We start from the raw sequence: 16509 nt of genomic DNA, 5'->3' as shown, positions 1-16509 counted from the left end.
CCAAAGCAAAGAAGCTGCATGCTGTTTTCTTGTTTTCTTGTGTTTAATGAAAGTGTGTGTGTGTCTTTTTTGAAAGACAAGTGCAATTACAAGAACATACCTGACTCGCACGTTTATTTCTCCTCCTGATAGAAAAAAGCATGGAAGGAATACACGAGCTAAAAGGACTAACGATAACAGTGTTAACAATTCACTTACACCTCTTCCCCAGCTTCCGAGATTACTTTGCAAATGGGGACGGTGTACGTACCTACCTGATTTGCAACAAAATAAATGCACAACACATTTGCCTTTCCCTGGTGACTAAATTATCCTTGCTTGATCTCTAGAAAGTTTGCCACATGAATGTACCTGTGGTAGCTGTGCTTTACTTTAACCCCCTGCAAGGGGTACCATTACAGATTGTTTTGAAACATGGGAGGAAAATATTCTGCAATTAATTGTACTAACAAACAGCCAATGGCATACGAAATGGAGGACTAATCTTAGGCTTAGAAATACCCTTCCACATTTAACAGCATTCCAAAGTGGAAGGGAGGCAGGCGTTTGACTTAGGGATGTTGTTTAGCCTGCATGCGCTTGCAGAAGCTATCTGGGGTTTGCAGAGCTGGGAATAGCTATGGACGCTCAGGTACGCTGTGTACCTGACTTGCAAATATAGTAAGCAAGGCTACCAAAATGTTTTTTGAGTTAAGTCATTCATAGAAAACTCTGTTTGGTTTTAATTCCTTCCAAACAGGAATGATGGATATTCTTGTCTCTGCACAAAATCACAAGCCCACGTCATTCTCTGAGGCAGGCTGAAACAAATCCCCTCCCTTATTTAATTTTTAATCAATTTTAAAAAAGAAATGTTTAATAATAAACATTGCTTGCCCCAAGGAGCTGACAATTTCATCATCAATCCGAACGGAGGCGTGCGAACGCTGTACCGATGCAGTATTACGGAGGCTCAGAGCTGGGCGGGCTGCTGTTCCTACCCACGCCCCGAGAAGCGCGATGCAAAGCTGCGGTCAGCTCGTGCATCCCGAGTCCTGCAGCGCAGGTTCACAGCAGCTCCGTGGGCCTGCTCCCGCTGCCGGGAGTTAGGCAGACTCAGAGCTAGTTGGTTGGAGGGGGAAAGCTCTTGCCCATGGAGTTAAGCTGGGAGTGGATCCTGGTGAGACAAAGCAGCATCACCCCATATGGGTTTTGGGGGGGGTCTTCTCCTAGTCCTCCTCAGTGTGGCCACACGTACATTGTCTTTGGTGAGGAATATCATGGAGAGTGGTCTGGTCCCTGGGAGGAGGCATGCAGGGCAGCTCCCACCCTTGCCACCTGTCCTGTGCATGCCAGGGGGCAAGATAGCAGCGCCCCTGTTTTCAACCCAAGGAAATTAGCTGCTGGCTCACTGCAGGTTGGAGACCAAGAGCTGACTACCATGGGTGTAATGGGACCAAATGGATAACCTGGCTGTTGAAGTGAAATGGCAGTATTTCTGCTCACAGTCTCCTGTTCGTGGGGTGGAGCAGAGGGCACAGCAGGAGCAAGGCTGGAGGGCTCCATACAGGAGCTCTTTGCCTTTTCCCACCTCTTTTGGAGAGCCACGAGCCACAAGCGCAAAAGAAGTCACACCAGGACGGATGGGGACTATTCAGAATGGCAAAGCCCAGCAAAAGAAGGTGTTAAAATGGTTTAAACTCGTACTTTTCCCACCCTTTCCCAAGCTCAGGAGGGAAGAATCAGATTCACACCATTTGTCTGGGCCTTAGCTTAAAAGTAAAAGGATGTCTCCACTCCCAGTCCCTCTTCCGCATTCCCGCTTTCTTTCTGAGAGATGAGGTGTGGGCATTTACTGCATAGACCACCTAGCACCATGAGGCTCTGGTCTCCCCCCAAATCCTCTCTATCCCTGTAGCCCATATTGTATACACAGCACTGTATTCCAAAGCCATGCCTCGATAATAAACCAGCACGAGCATCTCTGACTTTCTGGGCAACACGGTGGTTAAAAAATCAGGATGCAGCACCTGTGCTCCCAGCAGGAACTGCAGTGACAGCCCAGCAGATCGATTCATGCGTATATAGGTAGCCATATGCGTGTGCATGTTCAACGGCTCACACATTCAGCAGAAGAGAACAATTCAGCAAATGCAAGGGGGGAAATGAATGCCTTACATAACCTGTGAAAAACCAAATCCACTATAAAACAAGTTGTTCTTGAAACAGAAGAATTAATGAAGCTTGTTTTCCTAAAGATGAAGATATTTTGTCTTCTAACCTCTCCCTGCTCCCTCCCAGGTCCCTTAGGATTCCCACCAGGCAAAAGCAGAATAAGCCAGGAGCAGCTAACATCCACATCCATGTACCTACCTTCACACGCACACAGATCTACCTCTGGGTTGTTTCTCCATATCCCATGGGCAGCACAGCCCTATGCATACTGATTTTTTTCTTCATTGTGCTGTCTGTACTGTCAGAAAAGCGTAAGCTGTCTTGTTATTGCCAGGCTGCTTTTGAAGAAAGTGGGGCACATATGTTTGTTGGACAGCTGGCTGCTGTCAGACAAAATGTATAGTACCATCGTTGACCCTGCTTTTCCTTGGTGGACTTGAGTTTGCATCTCTCCCAGCTGCCAGTTTTCATGAAACCTGTAGAAACCCAATGTTTTAGAGACTTCTCCTGCTCTTTCAAATGGAGGCAAAATTGCTGAAACCTTCTATTATCAGGAAATAAGGCTGAAACTGAACCATCCCCAGAAAGCTCAGAGGATAGTCTATCAGAAAACATCTTGCTCTGAAACCTGCCCTTTGAAAGAGGGGACTCGTTTGAAAGCAGAGTCTGAAATCCCCCTCTTCAGGGAAAGCCAGGTATGAGTATATAACTCAGGGTTCACCCTTATAACATCAGATGATACCAGGTTTTGCCCCAAAACCCATGTAAAATAGAGCCTGGGGTGCATCTGGCCTACAAGTGCAAAATGTAGAGACCACGTGGTGGAAAGTTCCCCAGCTCTGGGTGACTTTTTCCATTACTTAATTCAGAACTAGCTGAAACTCAGAACATGCACTTAATGAGATATCCCGGGGTTTCAAGATTTTATTTTGCTCTGAGATTTTTTTTTTAATTAATTTAATGGAAAATAGAAATGCTTTAAGACAAAAAGCTTTCATTTTTCTCAAGGGAAGTCTCATCCCAGTCAGTGTAACTTTAGGAAAGCAATTTTTTTCATTCAGAAAGCATTTTCTGATGGAAAGTTTTCAATGGTAATGTTCAGACCAAATCCAGGCTCATCAATCTGTGTTTCAAAAACCCGTGCTTGCTTCTGATCTGAATTTGCTTTTCTTGGAGCCAACCGCAGGGCTCTGATTCTTCATGCCATAAACACAGTTTTCTCCCATTTCTGTCTCACCTTCCCTCTTCCTCTGTTGCTCTCCCCTATTCCTTTTTCCCACCTCATTTAACCTGCCACTTCACACCCTGCACAGCACCTCAAGATACACAACACAGATTGAGAACAAGGAGCTGGGAGCCACGGCTCAACCTGACATGACGCGCCAACAGAAGCAGAGATGTAACACAAGTTTCTGGACGCTAACATACCCAGCAGAGAAACAGTGTTTAGAAACTATAATGCCTATAGAGTCCTATAGGCATGATAGGAGACCCTTGAACATTCTTCTAGTATCGTGCGTGGACACCATAGAAAAATCCTTCCCTCTTGATCTGTTTTTCCCTGAAGAGATGCAGATGTACGGAGACATCATCATAGGACTGACCTCTAAGGGTCCTTTTGTACCTCCAAGTGATAATGAGAAGAGAATGATTTTTCCAGGGATGGATGCAATTGTGGGGGCTAACAGCATGATCTCGCTCTCATTAATGTCTTTAGGAGGCAAACTCCACTGGGGTTCAATAGAAATAGGATTGGTTTGTCAGCCTGGGACTTGCTTTTTCCCACAGCTCATCCTTAACAGCCATCTGTACCATTGCATCTTCGCAGTCACGGCATCCCTCTGCTGTCATTTGTGTCCCTGTAACTACATGCACCCTACAAGGAACTCGTTGCAGTTGGTGTAGAGCAGCAAACAGTACTCATGTTAATTCAACTGCAATCCATTGTCATTGCCTTGACAGAAACAAATTCATTTGTTATTCATGTGGATGTCCCACGTATTTCAGGAGATGCTCCATCATAATTTAGCATTAGTTAATGGCCACTTAGAGTGTTCCTGGAGCATCTGTAGAAAGGATGGTGGCTGTGGGATTCATTACCATGGTGGAGTACAAAAAAAGCAGTTCAACCAACAAGTATGAAGCTTAACATCTCACAGAGCAACTCCTTCTCTTAATGAGGGCATGATATCCACACCCTGTCTGGTCATGCTACTCATGAAAACTGGTTCAATTTTTACGTAAAGATTGGTTTAGATGGGAATATTGTTTGAGAATCTACCACAGCAGCAGTTTTCACAAAACCTTTTGGGAAAACACGTTGTTTCTTTTCATTAAAAAAAGGAAGAATCCCCAAACATTAAATGCTTCGAAGAAAAAAATTAATACATCAGGACTGTGTGACTGCTGTAACCAGGCATCACCTCCCTAGCAAAAGAGGAGACACCATGTTACGTTCTGGGAGATATAATCCAACCAGTGTGCCCAGAGAAAAATGGGAGTATGATGAACTGAAACTGCAGTTCCCAGCAGACTTCACAGTAACATTTCTGGCTCATATCTTCAGTGAAAAAACAAGAAACTTGGTGGCAAAAAATTCTGTTCTAATCCAAGGCTCCCCTCAAATAAATCATCACCTTCCAGGTGGCTTAGGGTCCCTCCCATCTCCCAAAAACATAATGCTATCACACATTTGAGGTCAAGCTGAAGCATCTCTGATATCCTTGTTCAGCTCTCACAGGTTTCTCCATCACTGGAAAACTGCTGGTGAGTTAACAGCGCTACTGACGCTGCCGTTTCATGCATGGTAGGCAAAGATGGATCACGCATGCTGCTCTTCCAAAGCGTAGCAGGTGGCAAAGGGAGAAATAAGAGGCTCTAATGGATGTCTCTATATGTACCATCCATTTTAGTGCCAGGGAGCAGTGGACTGTGGTGTTGAAAGTTTAGCTAATTAAGGGTTAAGCTTACATTAATTCCTCCCACTGGTCATTAACTCTCCACTGCAATTAATTTAGTCCTTTATTGTCCTGCCTATAGCATACTGTGATGATGTTTTCTTGCCTGCCATTGAGCGATCCCACATGACAATTATACTCTCCTCTCTGCTGTACCAGGGCTTCAGCTCATCATTTTCTACTTGAAGTGGGGGAAGTAAGTCACTCGTCACGGTGGCAGAGATTTGAGCCCTTAAATTATCCTGCTCACAGTACATGCAGTTAAGTCACCAGAGAGCATTTGCTTGGGTTTATTTATTCTCTTCTCCTGGCCTAAGATTAATTTCCCTCAAACGTTCAGGAGAACAAACAGTTTGAATCACTGTTATGAGATTCAGCCCCATAAAGTGAAGTCCTTGTGTGACTGTCCTCCACTACATGAGCGTGGGATTTCAGAAAGCTTGGAAAGAATATGGATGAAACATGAAACAAGAAAATGTCTAAATGGGTTGTTTTAACTTTCTTCCTCCAATAATGACAAAACGTTTAAAAAGGCAAACACATTTTTAATTCGTTTGATTTCATGCCCATCTTTATATTACATTACATATATCACTCTTCAACATCATTGAAACAGCATCACGAAGATTCATAAAGCAGCTAAAACTTCATCCCCCTAAAATTTTTGGCCCTCAACCTGTTTTGGTTTGGTTTGGTTTGGTTTTTTCAGCTATGAAAGGAGGACAGACTCAGAACTATTGATTTCCCTCAGGACAAACTCCATTTCTCAACAAACTCGCACTGGAAGTGAGATCTGAACAACCTTTGTACTGACTGAAAGGGAAGCCCAAAGACTTGGCGCGAAGCTCCCACCACTTGGGCAGAGCCTGGAATCACCTTCTCATGCAAGGTCAAACTGATCTGAAGAAGCACCTGATGAGTAGATTGAGTTTAGCTCAGTCTTTCTCACTTCTGATTTTCTTTTCCAATTCCAGTCTCTGAGGAAATCACAGCGCAGAACTGGCTCATCTGACAGGAGCAGACAACTGAGCAGCTTCTATTGCACGTGAAAAAGCCCTGATGGCCAAGGTTCCCCTGTGATGGGCTCCTCTCTGGAAATCTAACCAAGTGCAGACTAAACCTCCTTTCATCTGTATCACCCTGAGCAAGTATATGTGCATTTTCCATTACCATCCATTACTGTTCACTTCTTCATGCTCCCTGACTTAACACACAGGCTAAATCCTTTCTTCAACAGCAACAACAACAACAACAAATGATCAAAACAATTCAGCTTTTCTTCAAATAATGGAATGTGCTTCAGTTGTAAATATTCATGGCTGGATGGAAATTGTTTCTTGATGGGCCCTGAGCATACTGATGTCAATCTGTTTAAATGACTCACAGTCTCTTTTACCTCCAAGGGGCAATTTTATTTTTCTGGTGCTGGTCTCATAGATAATCCATGGCAGATGGGAGTCAGACATGTCCACCTCATCTAGCTCGTTTTCCATCTTAGTCTGTTGAGCTTGTGATCCCTAAGAGGTTTCCTTACAGCTATTCGCAGGTCTGGAAATCCCGACGAGCTTTTAGAAGACCATTCAGGTTATGCTCATCCCTTAGTAAAGGGAATACACTTAAAGCTTTTTTTCTTAACCTCTCAGCAGATTCAGGTGGCAAAATAGCTGCTGACTTTTGCAACCTGCAAATATAGCCACAGTTCATGTTTTCCTTCCTCTAGAAGACCTGCATTCTCCCCCCCCCCAGCTCTCTCATAGCTGTGCTCATCTTGTAGGCAAGAAAGGTTTTCATGGATCTGTTTTTCCAAAGAGCTCTTCCTATGGATATCTGCATGAAGGGTCACATCAGCCCAGTAGGAAAAATACATTCTATATCTTTTGAGTATTATATACAGTTGGTATAGCTGTGGCAGCAACACATCCATCCGGCACCCTGCTTGGGCCTACCTTATCATGGTATCTGAGCAATATATTGCCTTTTATTGCCTGCACCCTGACCATGCGTCCCCCCTGACAGCCAATTAATGCGTAGCTCATCTGCACCGGCCAAGCTGAGACTGGCTGGCACTCCAGGTATAAATTCCTTTAACAAATGCTTTAGTGAAGGATTGGAGAAGGGACTCACAGACGCCGGGCTCTGCCAGAGGAGATGGAGATGCCTCAGATGACCTCGCTGTCCCTGCTGCTGTGCAGCCGGCTGCGCTCCTCAGGAGCTGCGAGGCACATTTTCTCCATCAAGAGGAGCTGAATGATGAATTTGAGGAGTTTTTTTCAGGGAATCTCCACTGTCTCCTCCTAAAGCAAGCTGGGATGGTTGCAGGAGATAGAAGAGGCCAGGGGCTTGCTCAGAGAACCTGTGACAGGTTAATTATGGAATGACAGCTGTGAATGCCTCGGATGCTCAACGCAGACAGTTGTCAATAACTGTGTGTTTTAGGCCAATTTATTTCCTTAGGCCAGTAATGTGAACTCAGACTTGTACACAAGGCTCGTAGAGGGGAAGGTAACCATCTTCCAAAACTGGCTTTTATTTTTCATGCTTTCATTGAAGACTGAGAATGAATTGAGCATGAAAAAATGAGACTCCCAAAAAACAGCAAAAGGAGATAAGACCCAGCAGATATGCACCTGCTTTTTATTATAGAATCATAAAATAATTTGGGTTGGCAGGGACCTCAAGAGGCTACCCAGGCCATCACTGAAGTCAGACCTGTTTTCTCCTTTAATCAAGTGAGAACTCCTCCTGTTTCACTTTATGACCACTGGTTTCAATTTGTGCCCGTTGCCTTCCATGGGGATCATGGACACTGAACCATAGTGGTCAGGACCTTGCAAGGAGTGTTTAGAGTAAACCCACGGAGTGGTTTACAGCAGTCACATCATGTTTTTTCACATGGCATCACTGCACTTGGTCAGATAAGCACAAAGGTTCTGCAAGAGGGAACATCTGGGAGGTTATTTATTTGTCAGGAAGTCTCCAAGGGGCACTTGCATGAGGTGTATGGAAGAAGGTCAGGACAAGCGATGTTGTTCCAATTTACCTCTCCAGATGGAAACTGTGCTTTTTTTTTTATAAGTTCCTGGTCTTTCCTGGCCTTCACCTACAGTTTTGGACATGACTAGATTTAAGTCTGGTTCATGTAGAAAGAGCACAAGTACATTTGAATGCTTCCTATGGTTTCACCCTTCATCCCCTGCAGACAGCGAGCTGTACCCAGGAGACCTCTGTCCAAGACCAGTTGTCAGGGAGACCCTGTGAGATGAAATGTGTTAATCACAGAGAGCCACAGGCTAAGGAAACACCAGGACATGGTGGCTGAAAGACATTTATCATCCTTGTTCTCTGGTTTTTACAACCTTGCCTCTCCACAGCTTTCCGGCACTTTAGTTCTGTGTCTCTGTAGGAGAAAGGCTATTTCCCCCCATTCTGCAGGTAGGAGAGCTGAGGTGCCAGAAGCCAGATTCAGAGGTATTTCCAATGCAAAGGAAAGCCCCACGCAATTCCCAGGAAAATTCTGATAAAGCCTTGCAGCCCTCAAACATCTCCTCTGTCCTTGCAACTCTAATGACATCCTTCTTGCTCAGCATTTCTTCCTCATCTCAAGGGCGGTGTTTGCATTTTACTTCAGCTCCAGATGCTGTTTTGAGTGCAAATCCCTCAGCAGGTGTGGTACGGATGGGGGGACAGAGGAGCTTTCACTTGGCCTTCTGATGAATAACTGTGATGAATGGGAATCACTTAGAAGACAAGGGTGGTTCTTGCTCTCCCTCAAACGAAGCGGCCAGGTGCACGGCATAAGCGAAGGCCACGGGCAAGGGAAGGCTGAGCCCACAGCTGGCTCTTATGCACAGAAGTGTTTTGTCTTTCCTCCTCCAGGGCCCCCCCTGTGCTTCATCTCCCTTTGCGCTCAGAACCCTCTGATCTCCAGCTGTCTCTGATACCTTGGCTGTACTCATTTCTGAGATATCTCAAATCTTCAGATGATTTCCCATCTCAAACCCCTAGCGAGGGAGGGGAGTGTGCCTGGTAAGAAATCGCTCAAACCAGAACAAAACACAGACCTTTTAAAAGAAAATTAAGGAAGAGTTTACCACCGTGCTGCTCAGGTCTTGAGTCAGACCAATGTCTCAAGCATGGATCACCCACATCCCAAGTAAATGACCTACAGCCACACTTCCGAATTTTCTGTCCTATGGGAGTTGTTTCATCCATAGAATCATAGAATCATTTAGGTTGGAAAAGACCCTTAAGATCATCGAGTCCAACCAGTGTGAATACTTTCAGTATTAAAGGACTTAAAATGGGGTTTGCCATGAAAAGACCCCACTGAGGTTCTACAGCTTTCTCTTCATTAGATTTTAACTCCAGTAATGCTTCAAGACCCGGGAAGCTTTTTTCATGAACAGAGGTTCATCACAACTGGCATCCTCCCATGAAACATTCTGGTGAATTTTAAAGCATTATCCTACCATTTTGTAATAAATAAAGGAAATACAAACCCCATCAGCTCCGTGGGGAAGCACTACCGCACTCATTTTACAGCTAAATGCTTAAGGGACAGAGAAACTTAGTCCAGGCAGATGCTGGGTAGAATGAGGGTCTGCATTTCTTAAGGGTATGGTTTGCACATCAGCCAGATACGTGACCCAGGAGCAATCCACCTCATTTTAGACACCCAGCTGAGACACCAACAACAGCAACATGATAACCCTGCACTCCCTCCTGTGCCCATGCCCATGCCCCGAAACTCAACAGCCTGTGCAAACTCAAGATGTTGTAATGCAGACTGGGAAGGCTGCACAACGATTTGGTCTCCTAGTGCAAGAGCTATCTATTTGTGTAAAGGGTATCATAGAATTGCAGATCTCATTACGGCATCTCAAATTCTGGAGCAAACTTTGGAAAAAACGATTTTCCAGAAAAATTGTTAAATAGAAAGAAGTCATGTTTTTCCGAATCAAGCAGCCACCATCCTGATTTTTTTCTTGAGGAAAGTGGAAGTTGTATAATAGGAGATGAGAATGGACTAATTAGTCTAAAAAGCAAAAGCTATTTACTAAACACTGGCCTCATGGGCGCACTAGAAAGAATAGGAGAAAAAATGTGCATGGAGAAAGATTGTCAGAAACTTGTGTCTCAGAATAGAAATATTCACATGAGATAATCTCCATTATGTGGACACTGTCTGTCAGTAAGAATGTGTATTGAAAATAAATTAGTTATATCCTTCAATTGTCATGGCCACTGAAAATAAATAGACATCCAGCAACAAAGGCATAGCAGGCACAAGCTAAGTTATTGTGTTACCTCTGAAATGAATTGGATGTGCAAGGAAGCATACGTTACACATTCCATTTAGCAAATGACCTGACTGAAAAACATGCTCACACACCAGAACGCACATCCACTGCCATTGTCTGAATATGTCTGGCAGGGCTTGACTGCTGGGGCTAATTTTCTCAGCAAGGTGGGACTGAGACAGCCGGTTCCCCCTGCTGCTCATATTCTCGGTACCTACAACCAGGTCGTCCCATCAGTCATTCTGCACTTGCCCCATGGGCTGAAAGGGTTTTCACAGGCTTTTCTCCCCTGTTGCCCAATGCATTTGCTGTGCCACACACAAAAATCTCCTGCAAGGCTCCCCTGCCATTGCTCAGTTCATCCCGTGCTGGAACAGCAAAGGACCACGAGCCACACCAACAGGCCCAGGAAAGAGGCTTTGCTCCAGCACACCCACAGAGATACCCAGAAAATCACAGCAGTGTGTCTAGGGCTGATGAGCCACAGCTTTACCACGCTCAGCAGCAGTAGGATGGGAAAACCTTAATGTCACGTTGAGCAGCATGAGCACAGCTCCTCCAGAAAAATGCCATCTGCGAGGTCATTTTCAACTGAGACCTCCTGGAAGGAGCAATGCAGAAAAAAAGGAGGGGATTTCCTTGGCTGCTGCTCTTATCAGGCTTCCCTCCTCCAAATACTCTAAGGGAATGGGTTTGCTAAAGTGCGTTTTGCCAATTTTCTATTCTTCATTGCTTTGCCTACAGCAGAGGTCTGCATTATCTTATCTGCTGCTCAGCGCATGGCAATGCCAGCTCAGGAATCAGCACATATTCTGCTAAGACCTTTCTGTTCCCTTTGGATGTATCTCTGCAGAAAAGCTTAGGGGACTCACGCCTCTGAGCAGACCATAATAGGTGGAAACGTTGTCTGAGAGGCATTAAACATTATCCTGGGGAGAAGGAACAGAGTGTAAGGAAAGCACAGCTCAAATCCCGTTAATAAAGCAGTGACAGAGAATTGAAACAGGGAAGTGGAGGAGGAAGGAGGGTGAAGTCACGTTTTCAAAGTGCCAAGACACTGCCATTCCAGCTTCTGCTTTCCCATGTGGCAAAAGCAACATGTGCTTTATTCAGGGGACGCACTGCACACAACACCACCCCCCCATGCGTCAAAAGGGATGGCTGACCAGCTGGCAATACTGCTCTAACTTCTTTAGCAGTACCTTATTGCAGAGTTAACTGCTTTGATGCAGCCTCCTACTGCAAAACTCCTGCCTCTTTTGCTCCCAGATGCATGAATTTGAGGAGTACAGAAGAAGAGCCGGAGTTCTTCGCCATGATGACGTATTACAAAACCGCTCTGGGATTTGCACCCTCTGTTTCCTGACACAAAAGAAATCAGGCTTCAGCGATGATGCTTCTCCTCTTTTTCCAACTGGTAATGCAGCAGAATGGATGGGCTGTCACAGAGCCTATATGCAGTTGCAACAGGTCGTTGGTGATTAAATGCAAAATTCATCCAGGACATGAGGTTCTGATTCAGCCCGGAGGCAGTTCAAAGATCTTTACAGCATGCTCCCTGTGGAAAGACCTACTCAGCTTTCAAGCAGACACTTTTTGCTGCCTTTTATCTCTGAGAGGTAAAGTCTGGAAGGAAAATGGGATTGTTGTGTCCCTTTTGAGTGCTGCTCCCTGGATTTCCATAACCTGGGGGATTACCTGGAGTCAGTGAGACTGAAGCACCTGCCTCTGTTAGAAAGGCACAGCAGGCAATGCTGGGAAGATGTTGTCTTCTGGATCATCTAGGAGCTGCTTTGCAGAATGGACTGAAGTATTTCACTGCCCTGTTTCTGAATCTCTACGGTAATTTGACAAGAACAAGCACTGTCAGTCCGTAATACCCTATCTGTTTCTAGCTGGCCCTAACCTGTTTTAGCACAGCAAGGATTTATTTGGCAGACACGGAATATTTAGTCTTTCTGGAAACTACTGTATCCCCCATGGAAAAAAAAAATAACCATTGTTTCAGAAGCAGCTACCCTGAAAAACTAAATGGCCAGGGAGACCCCACCATGTCCCAGGGAGGCTGCTAAGAGCTCCTGTCTTATCTGAGAACAGGACCTGCTTTTTCAAGTCCTGCAGATATTTCGAATGTGCTGTTTGCTTGCTGGCTTTGAGGCTTTTGCTTTTGGCTGGTGTTTATTGCATTATTGGGAAGCCCACAGGCAGAATACCTCCCTCTCCTCACACCCTCGCTATGGTTAGGGGAGGTCTGTCCATCCTGTTGGGATCTGTCCTCACTCCCCAACTCCTCTGTCCCCTGGACTTTTGCATCTGTTTCTCCTTTTCTATCCCATTCTCCAGACTTAGTCACACATGGCTTTTCTTTAGCAAGCTCTTCTAGTGACTTTCTTGATACCTTCCCATGACTCGCATGACCCAACCTCTGCTCAGACCTGCCCAAGGAGCAGTTTGCCTGGATATCCAGTTTGAAATGGGCAAGGCATCAGGGTTATGCACAGGCAATAACTGAGGCATAAAATTATATGTTCCTGCTCAGACGTTTAAAGAGAGCACAGTCCAGGTGATGGAAATTACTTTGTAGCATGAGTCAGTCGGACTCATTTGCTGGGAGATCCAAAAGCAGCAGAGACAGAAAATATTCCCTTCTCCTAAAAACAGACAAAGATCCTGCTGACAAACCAGACCACCACAAAACCTGTTATGGCACCTGCCTATCTGCAGGACATATAGTAGTGAGCAGAACAAGCAGCATCGCTCCCAGAGAAACAACCAGCTGAAAGCTGTAGCGTTACTGACTTCAGGATTACCGAACCCCGCAACTGGCTGAATCGGTGTGAAGGGACTGGCCAGCGTGGCCTGAAATCAAAGTACAACTTAGCCCAGTCCCAGCCCGCACACCCACGTCCCTGCCAGGGCATGACTCAAACCACCAGCCTGGGGGGAGCGGACCCCTCTGCAGCCCCTTGCCCAGCCCAGCACCCTCACCTGCCCCAGCAGCACGGGGGCATCACTTCTTCCAGGCAACCGACTTTTTATTTTTATTTTAAGCTGATACTTTTTGCCGGCCAAACTACCCAGGCCAGCCTGCACTGCCATCAGGGTGTCGTCCAGAAGCTGTAAACTGAGCAGCATCTGCTTCCTTCAGGATCCTCAGGCTACCCAGCTTGCTCCACCTCCCCGCCAGCCTAAGAGCAGACTGGGCTCAGAGCAGAGCCTGATTTCTTTTCCTCGTCTTCTTTTTTTTTACCCCCTTCTCTCTAACACAGCACCAGGAAGGGACCCAGCTGCTGCCCACACTGCACAGCAAACTAGGATTTATGAGCCAAGACCACCAGGAACAAGTCGAAAAATTTCCCCTTCCAAGATTTCAGCAAGGCTACAAACACCTGGGGAAATACAACTAGCTAATGGACATCACTCAGACCATCCCCACATGCCTGCCTTTCTTGCTGGCCTCTTTCCAGCCCTCTCTACTTTCTTCGGCTGGCTACCATTCACTGGCCATAGCAAGAGACCCCCAAGCCCCCTCTGATGCTCAGCAGGACCCATCTGACGCCCTGGTCTGACACCAAGCAGCCACCTGAGAGCCGTGGGCCTTATGCAGGATGGAGGCTGGACCTGCTGCAAGCCTTTTGCAGGGCCGGCTCCATGTAACCCCCCGTTAGGACTCCAGCAAACAAACTTCAACTCAACAGGCTGCCTCCTCCTCCTCTGCTGTGCCAGAGCCCAGCAGACACCATTCGCTCATCGTACCATGCCCACACAGGTTGGCCAGTGACCTCCAATGCTGTCCTGGTCCTGCAACACCACCACCGTCTGCACACCCAGAGAAGAGAAAAGCAGAGTGTCTGCTCATACTCACAGTTTTGAAGTCCTCATGGTTGCACTCTTGGCCTTTGAATTTGCAGTACAGCATCATATCCTTCAGGTCGTGGCCAACCCGCGCCAGGAACTCCTGCATGTTGAAAACTTTTGGTTTATACTGCTTAAAGTTGGCCTTTTCTTGGAGGATGGCTAAGACAGCTGGGTCAGCCAGGTGAGGGTTGGGGATCTGCAGGTTGACGTCAAGCAGAGCCAGGAGCTCCCCAGCGTGGTACAGGTCGTTGGTAGTGAGCCGGGAAAAGCGAAACTCGTTGAGGTTACAGATGGTGACAGCAGGGAAGACCAGGCTGTTTGCCACGACCTCGTCCACTTTGGTTACATGCTGGTAGGAGAAGTAGAAAGCCACCCGGTCTGAACTCTCAACCAGGAGGAGACCCAGCGAGCCCACAAAGGCCAAGGTCCAGAGCAGGCGACGGATGGTCACTGGCCCGTAGACAAAGACATGACGGATCCCGTGGAGCGTGGAGGTGTTGGCAAAAATCTGGATGCTGGAGGGCTGCAGGCTGCCCATGCTGCCCTCGCTGGTGCTGTCCTTCAGATCCATCAGGGATAGTTAGTTAAATCCTGGCACTGCTTTTTGGGTCAGTCTGTAGCTGGAACTGGGATCCGGATCTCTCCCCTCCCCTCTCGAAAGTAATTAAACCCTTTTAGGTGTGGGAGACAGAAGGAGAGTCTCAGGCCAGCTGCTGCGAGTTTATCCCACAAGCTCAGCAGTAGCTTCGTAGGGGTAAATATTTATATAAAATCCATTTAAACTCTCGCTCTTGATTTCTTCGGTGCGATAAGAAGGGCTGGTTTTATTTAGGGAGACACCAAGGTGATGTGGAAGAGATGTGGGTGGGCAGCGAAAGCTGAGCCAATGGAAATAAAGTCCTCCCCCTACACACACACACAAGCAAACACACACGCGCCGAACAGAGATGAGATTAAGCGAGAGAGCAAGCTTAAAACAAGTCGAGGCAGCTCGCAGCCTGTTAACTAGTGCGTAAAGCCCAAGGATGCCGCTTTCCACAGCTGATGTCTTGCAGAGCAGTGGGGCTTTCAGACCGATCGGGTGATGTTCCCTGCGCTCCGGGGATGTGAGCTGCTGGATTCAGGCATCTCTCCTCCTCCCTACCCCTCCATTTTGGGCAGGGCTCCAAGGAATACCACCCCAAAAACCCACCCTGTGCTGCCGGTGTTATTTCCGAGGGCTTCTCTCGGGGGAAGGTGGGCAGCTAATTCAGCAGGAGAAGTACAAGAGGAAAAGGGGGAGGGAAAGGAAAAGGCTAAAAAAAAAAGAAAAGGGGGGAAAAATTGCTGCTCAGCTCCATGCACACACATACACGCACACTGAGCAGGGGAGAAAGCAATAGCATGAAGCCTCTCCTCTGTCACGCAGCAGCAAAAAATCAGACAGGGCAGGACTTGGTGGGGAGAGGCAGCGGGAGGAGAGGGGCTGCAGCATCTCTCATCTCTTCTTTCTCTGCCTCAGAGCTTCCCTTCACTTCAGGACTCTCAACAGGGTGAAGCGCTGAGAACCATGAGTCATACATCGATCCGGAGCCCCGCGGCAGGGCGAGAGCCCAGGGGAGGGCAGGGAGAGGGGTCTGTGATTGGAGACCCTCGGCTCCTGCCTGGAGGGTGAGTCTGTAAGTGGCCGTGCCTTGGTGGGGCCCAGGGGGGCTGTGCCGAGCAGCTCCTGTAGCCCCCGGGCTCAGCCCACGGAGGACTCGGAAGACTTTCGGCCAGCAGGATCTCCAGCTGTTTTGTTTGCTGCTGGAAGGCAGCTGTGATGGATGCATTTGGGGAAGATGCTCTTGGAAGGAGGAGATGGGGGGGGAGGGGGGCAGGCAAAAGAGGAAAGATTTCCTACCCAAGAGATAACTGCAAAATCCTGTAATGATACCTCCATACATGAGAGCATCCTTAGTGCACGCTGCAGGAGATGGGAATGAGCAGTGTTCAGCCAGAGATGAAAGGTGCTGGGGTCTGAGCAGGGTCTGGGGTAACTCCCCTCTGTCTTGTCCCGGTGCATAGCAGTATTTTTGCCTACTTTTGTTCAGATCCAGAAGAAAAAAAACAGTTTCTGTCTCTGTACAGCACCCAGCACCACGGTAGGTGAGGGTCCCAGGGGCCATGGTAGCACCCAGGAGGTGACTTTCCCAGCTTGGATGAGGTGGGAGCAGAGGGTCAAAGCACAGACAGAGCCTGTCACAGTCTGTGGTGCGATG

At 47.0% G+C, this 16509-nt stretch overlaps 1 protein-coding gene across 1 annotated transcript in view; it reads right to left on the bottom strand.

The window, feature by feature from the left end:
- Nucleotides 1-15030, bottom strand: part of LOC143169447 (acid-sensing ion channel 2) — a 524671-nt gene extending 509641 nt beyond the window's left edge. The window contains exon 1 of the mRNA XM_076356823.1: nucleotides 14277-15030. Within this exon, the coding sequence (XP_076212938.1) occupies nucleotides 14277-14840 (564 nt within the window). The 5' untranslated portion in view covers nucleotides 14841-15030. The remainder of the gene's footprint in view (nucleotides 1-14276) is intronic.
- Nucleotides 15031-16509: the final 1479 nt, after the last annotated feature.

Source organism: Aptenodytes patagonicus, chromosome 20, assembly GCF_965638725.1.
Source record: "Aptenodytes patagonicus chromosome 20, bAptPat1.pri.cur, whole genome shotgun sequence".
Classification (NCBI taxonomy): domain Eukaryota; kingdom Metazoa; phylum Chordata; class Aves; order Sphenisciformes; family Spheniscidae; genus Aptenodytes; species Aptenodytes patagonicus.
This window is presented reverse-complemented; position numbering and strand designations above follow the sequence as displayed.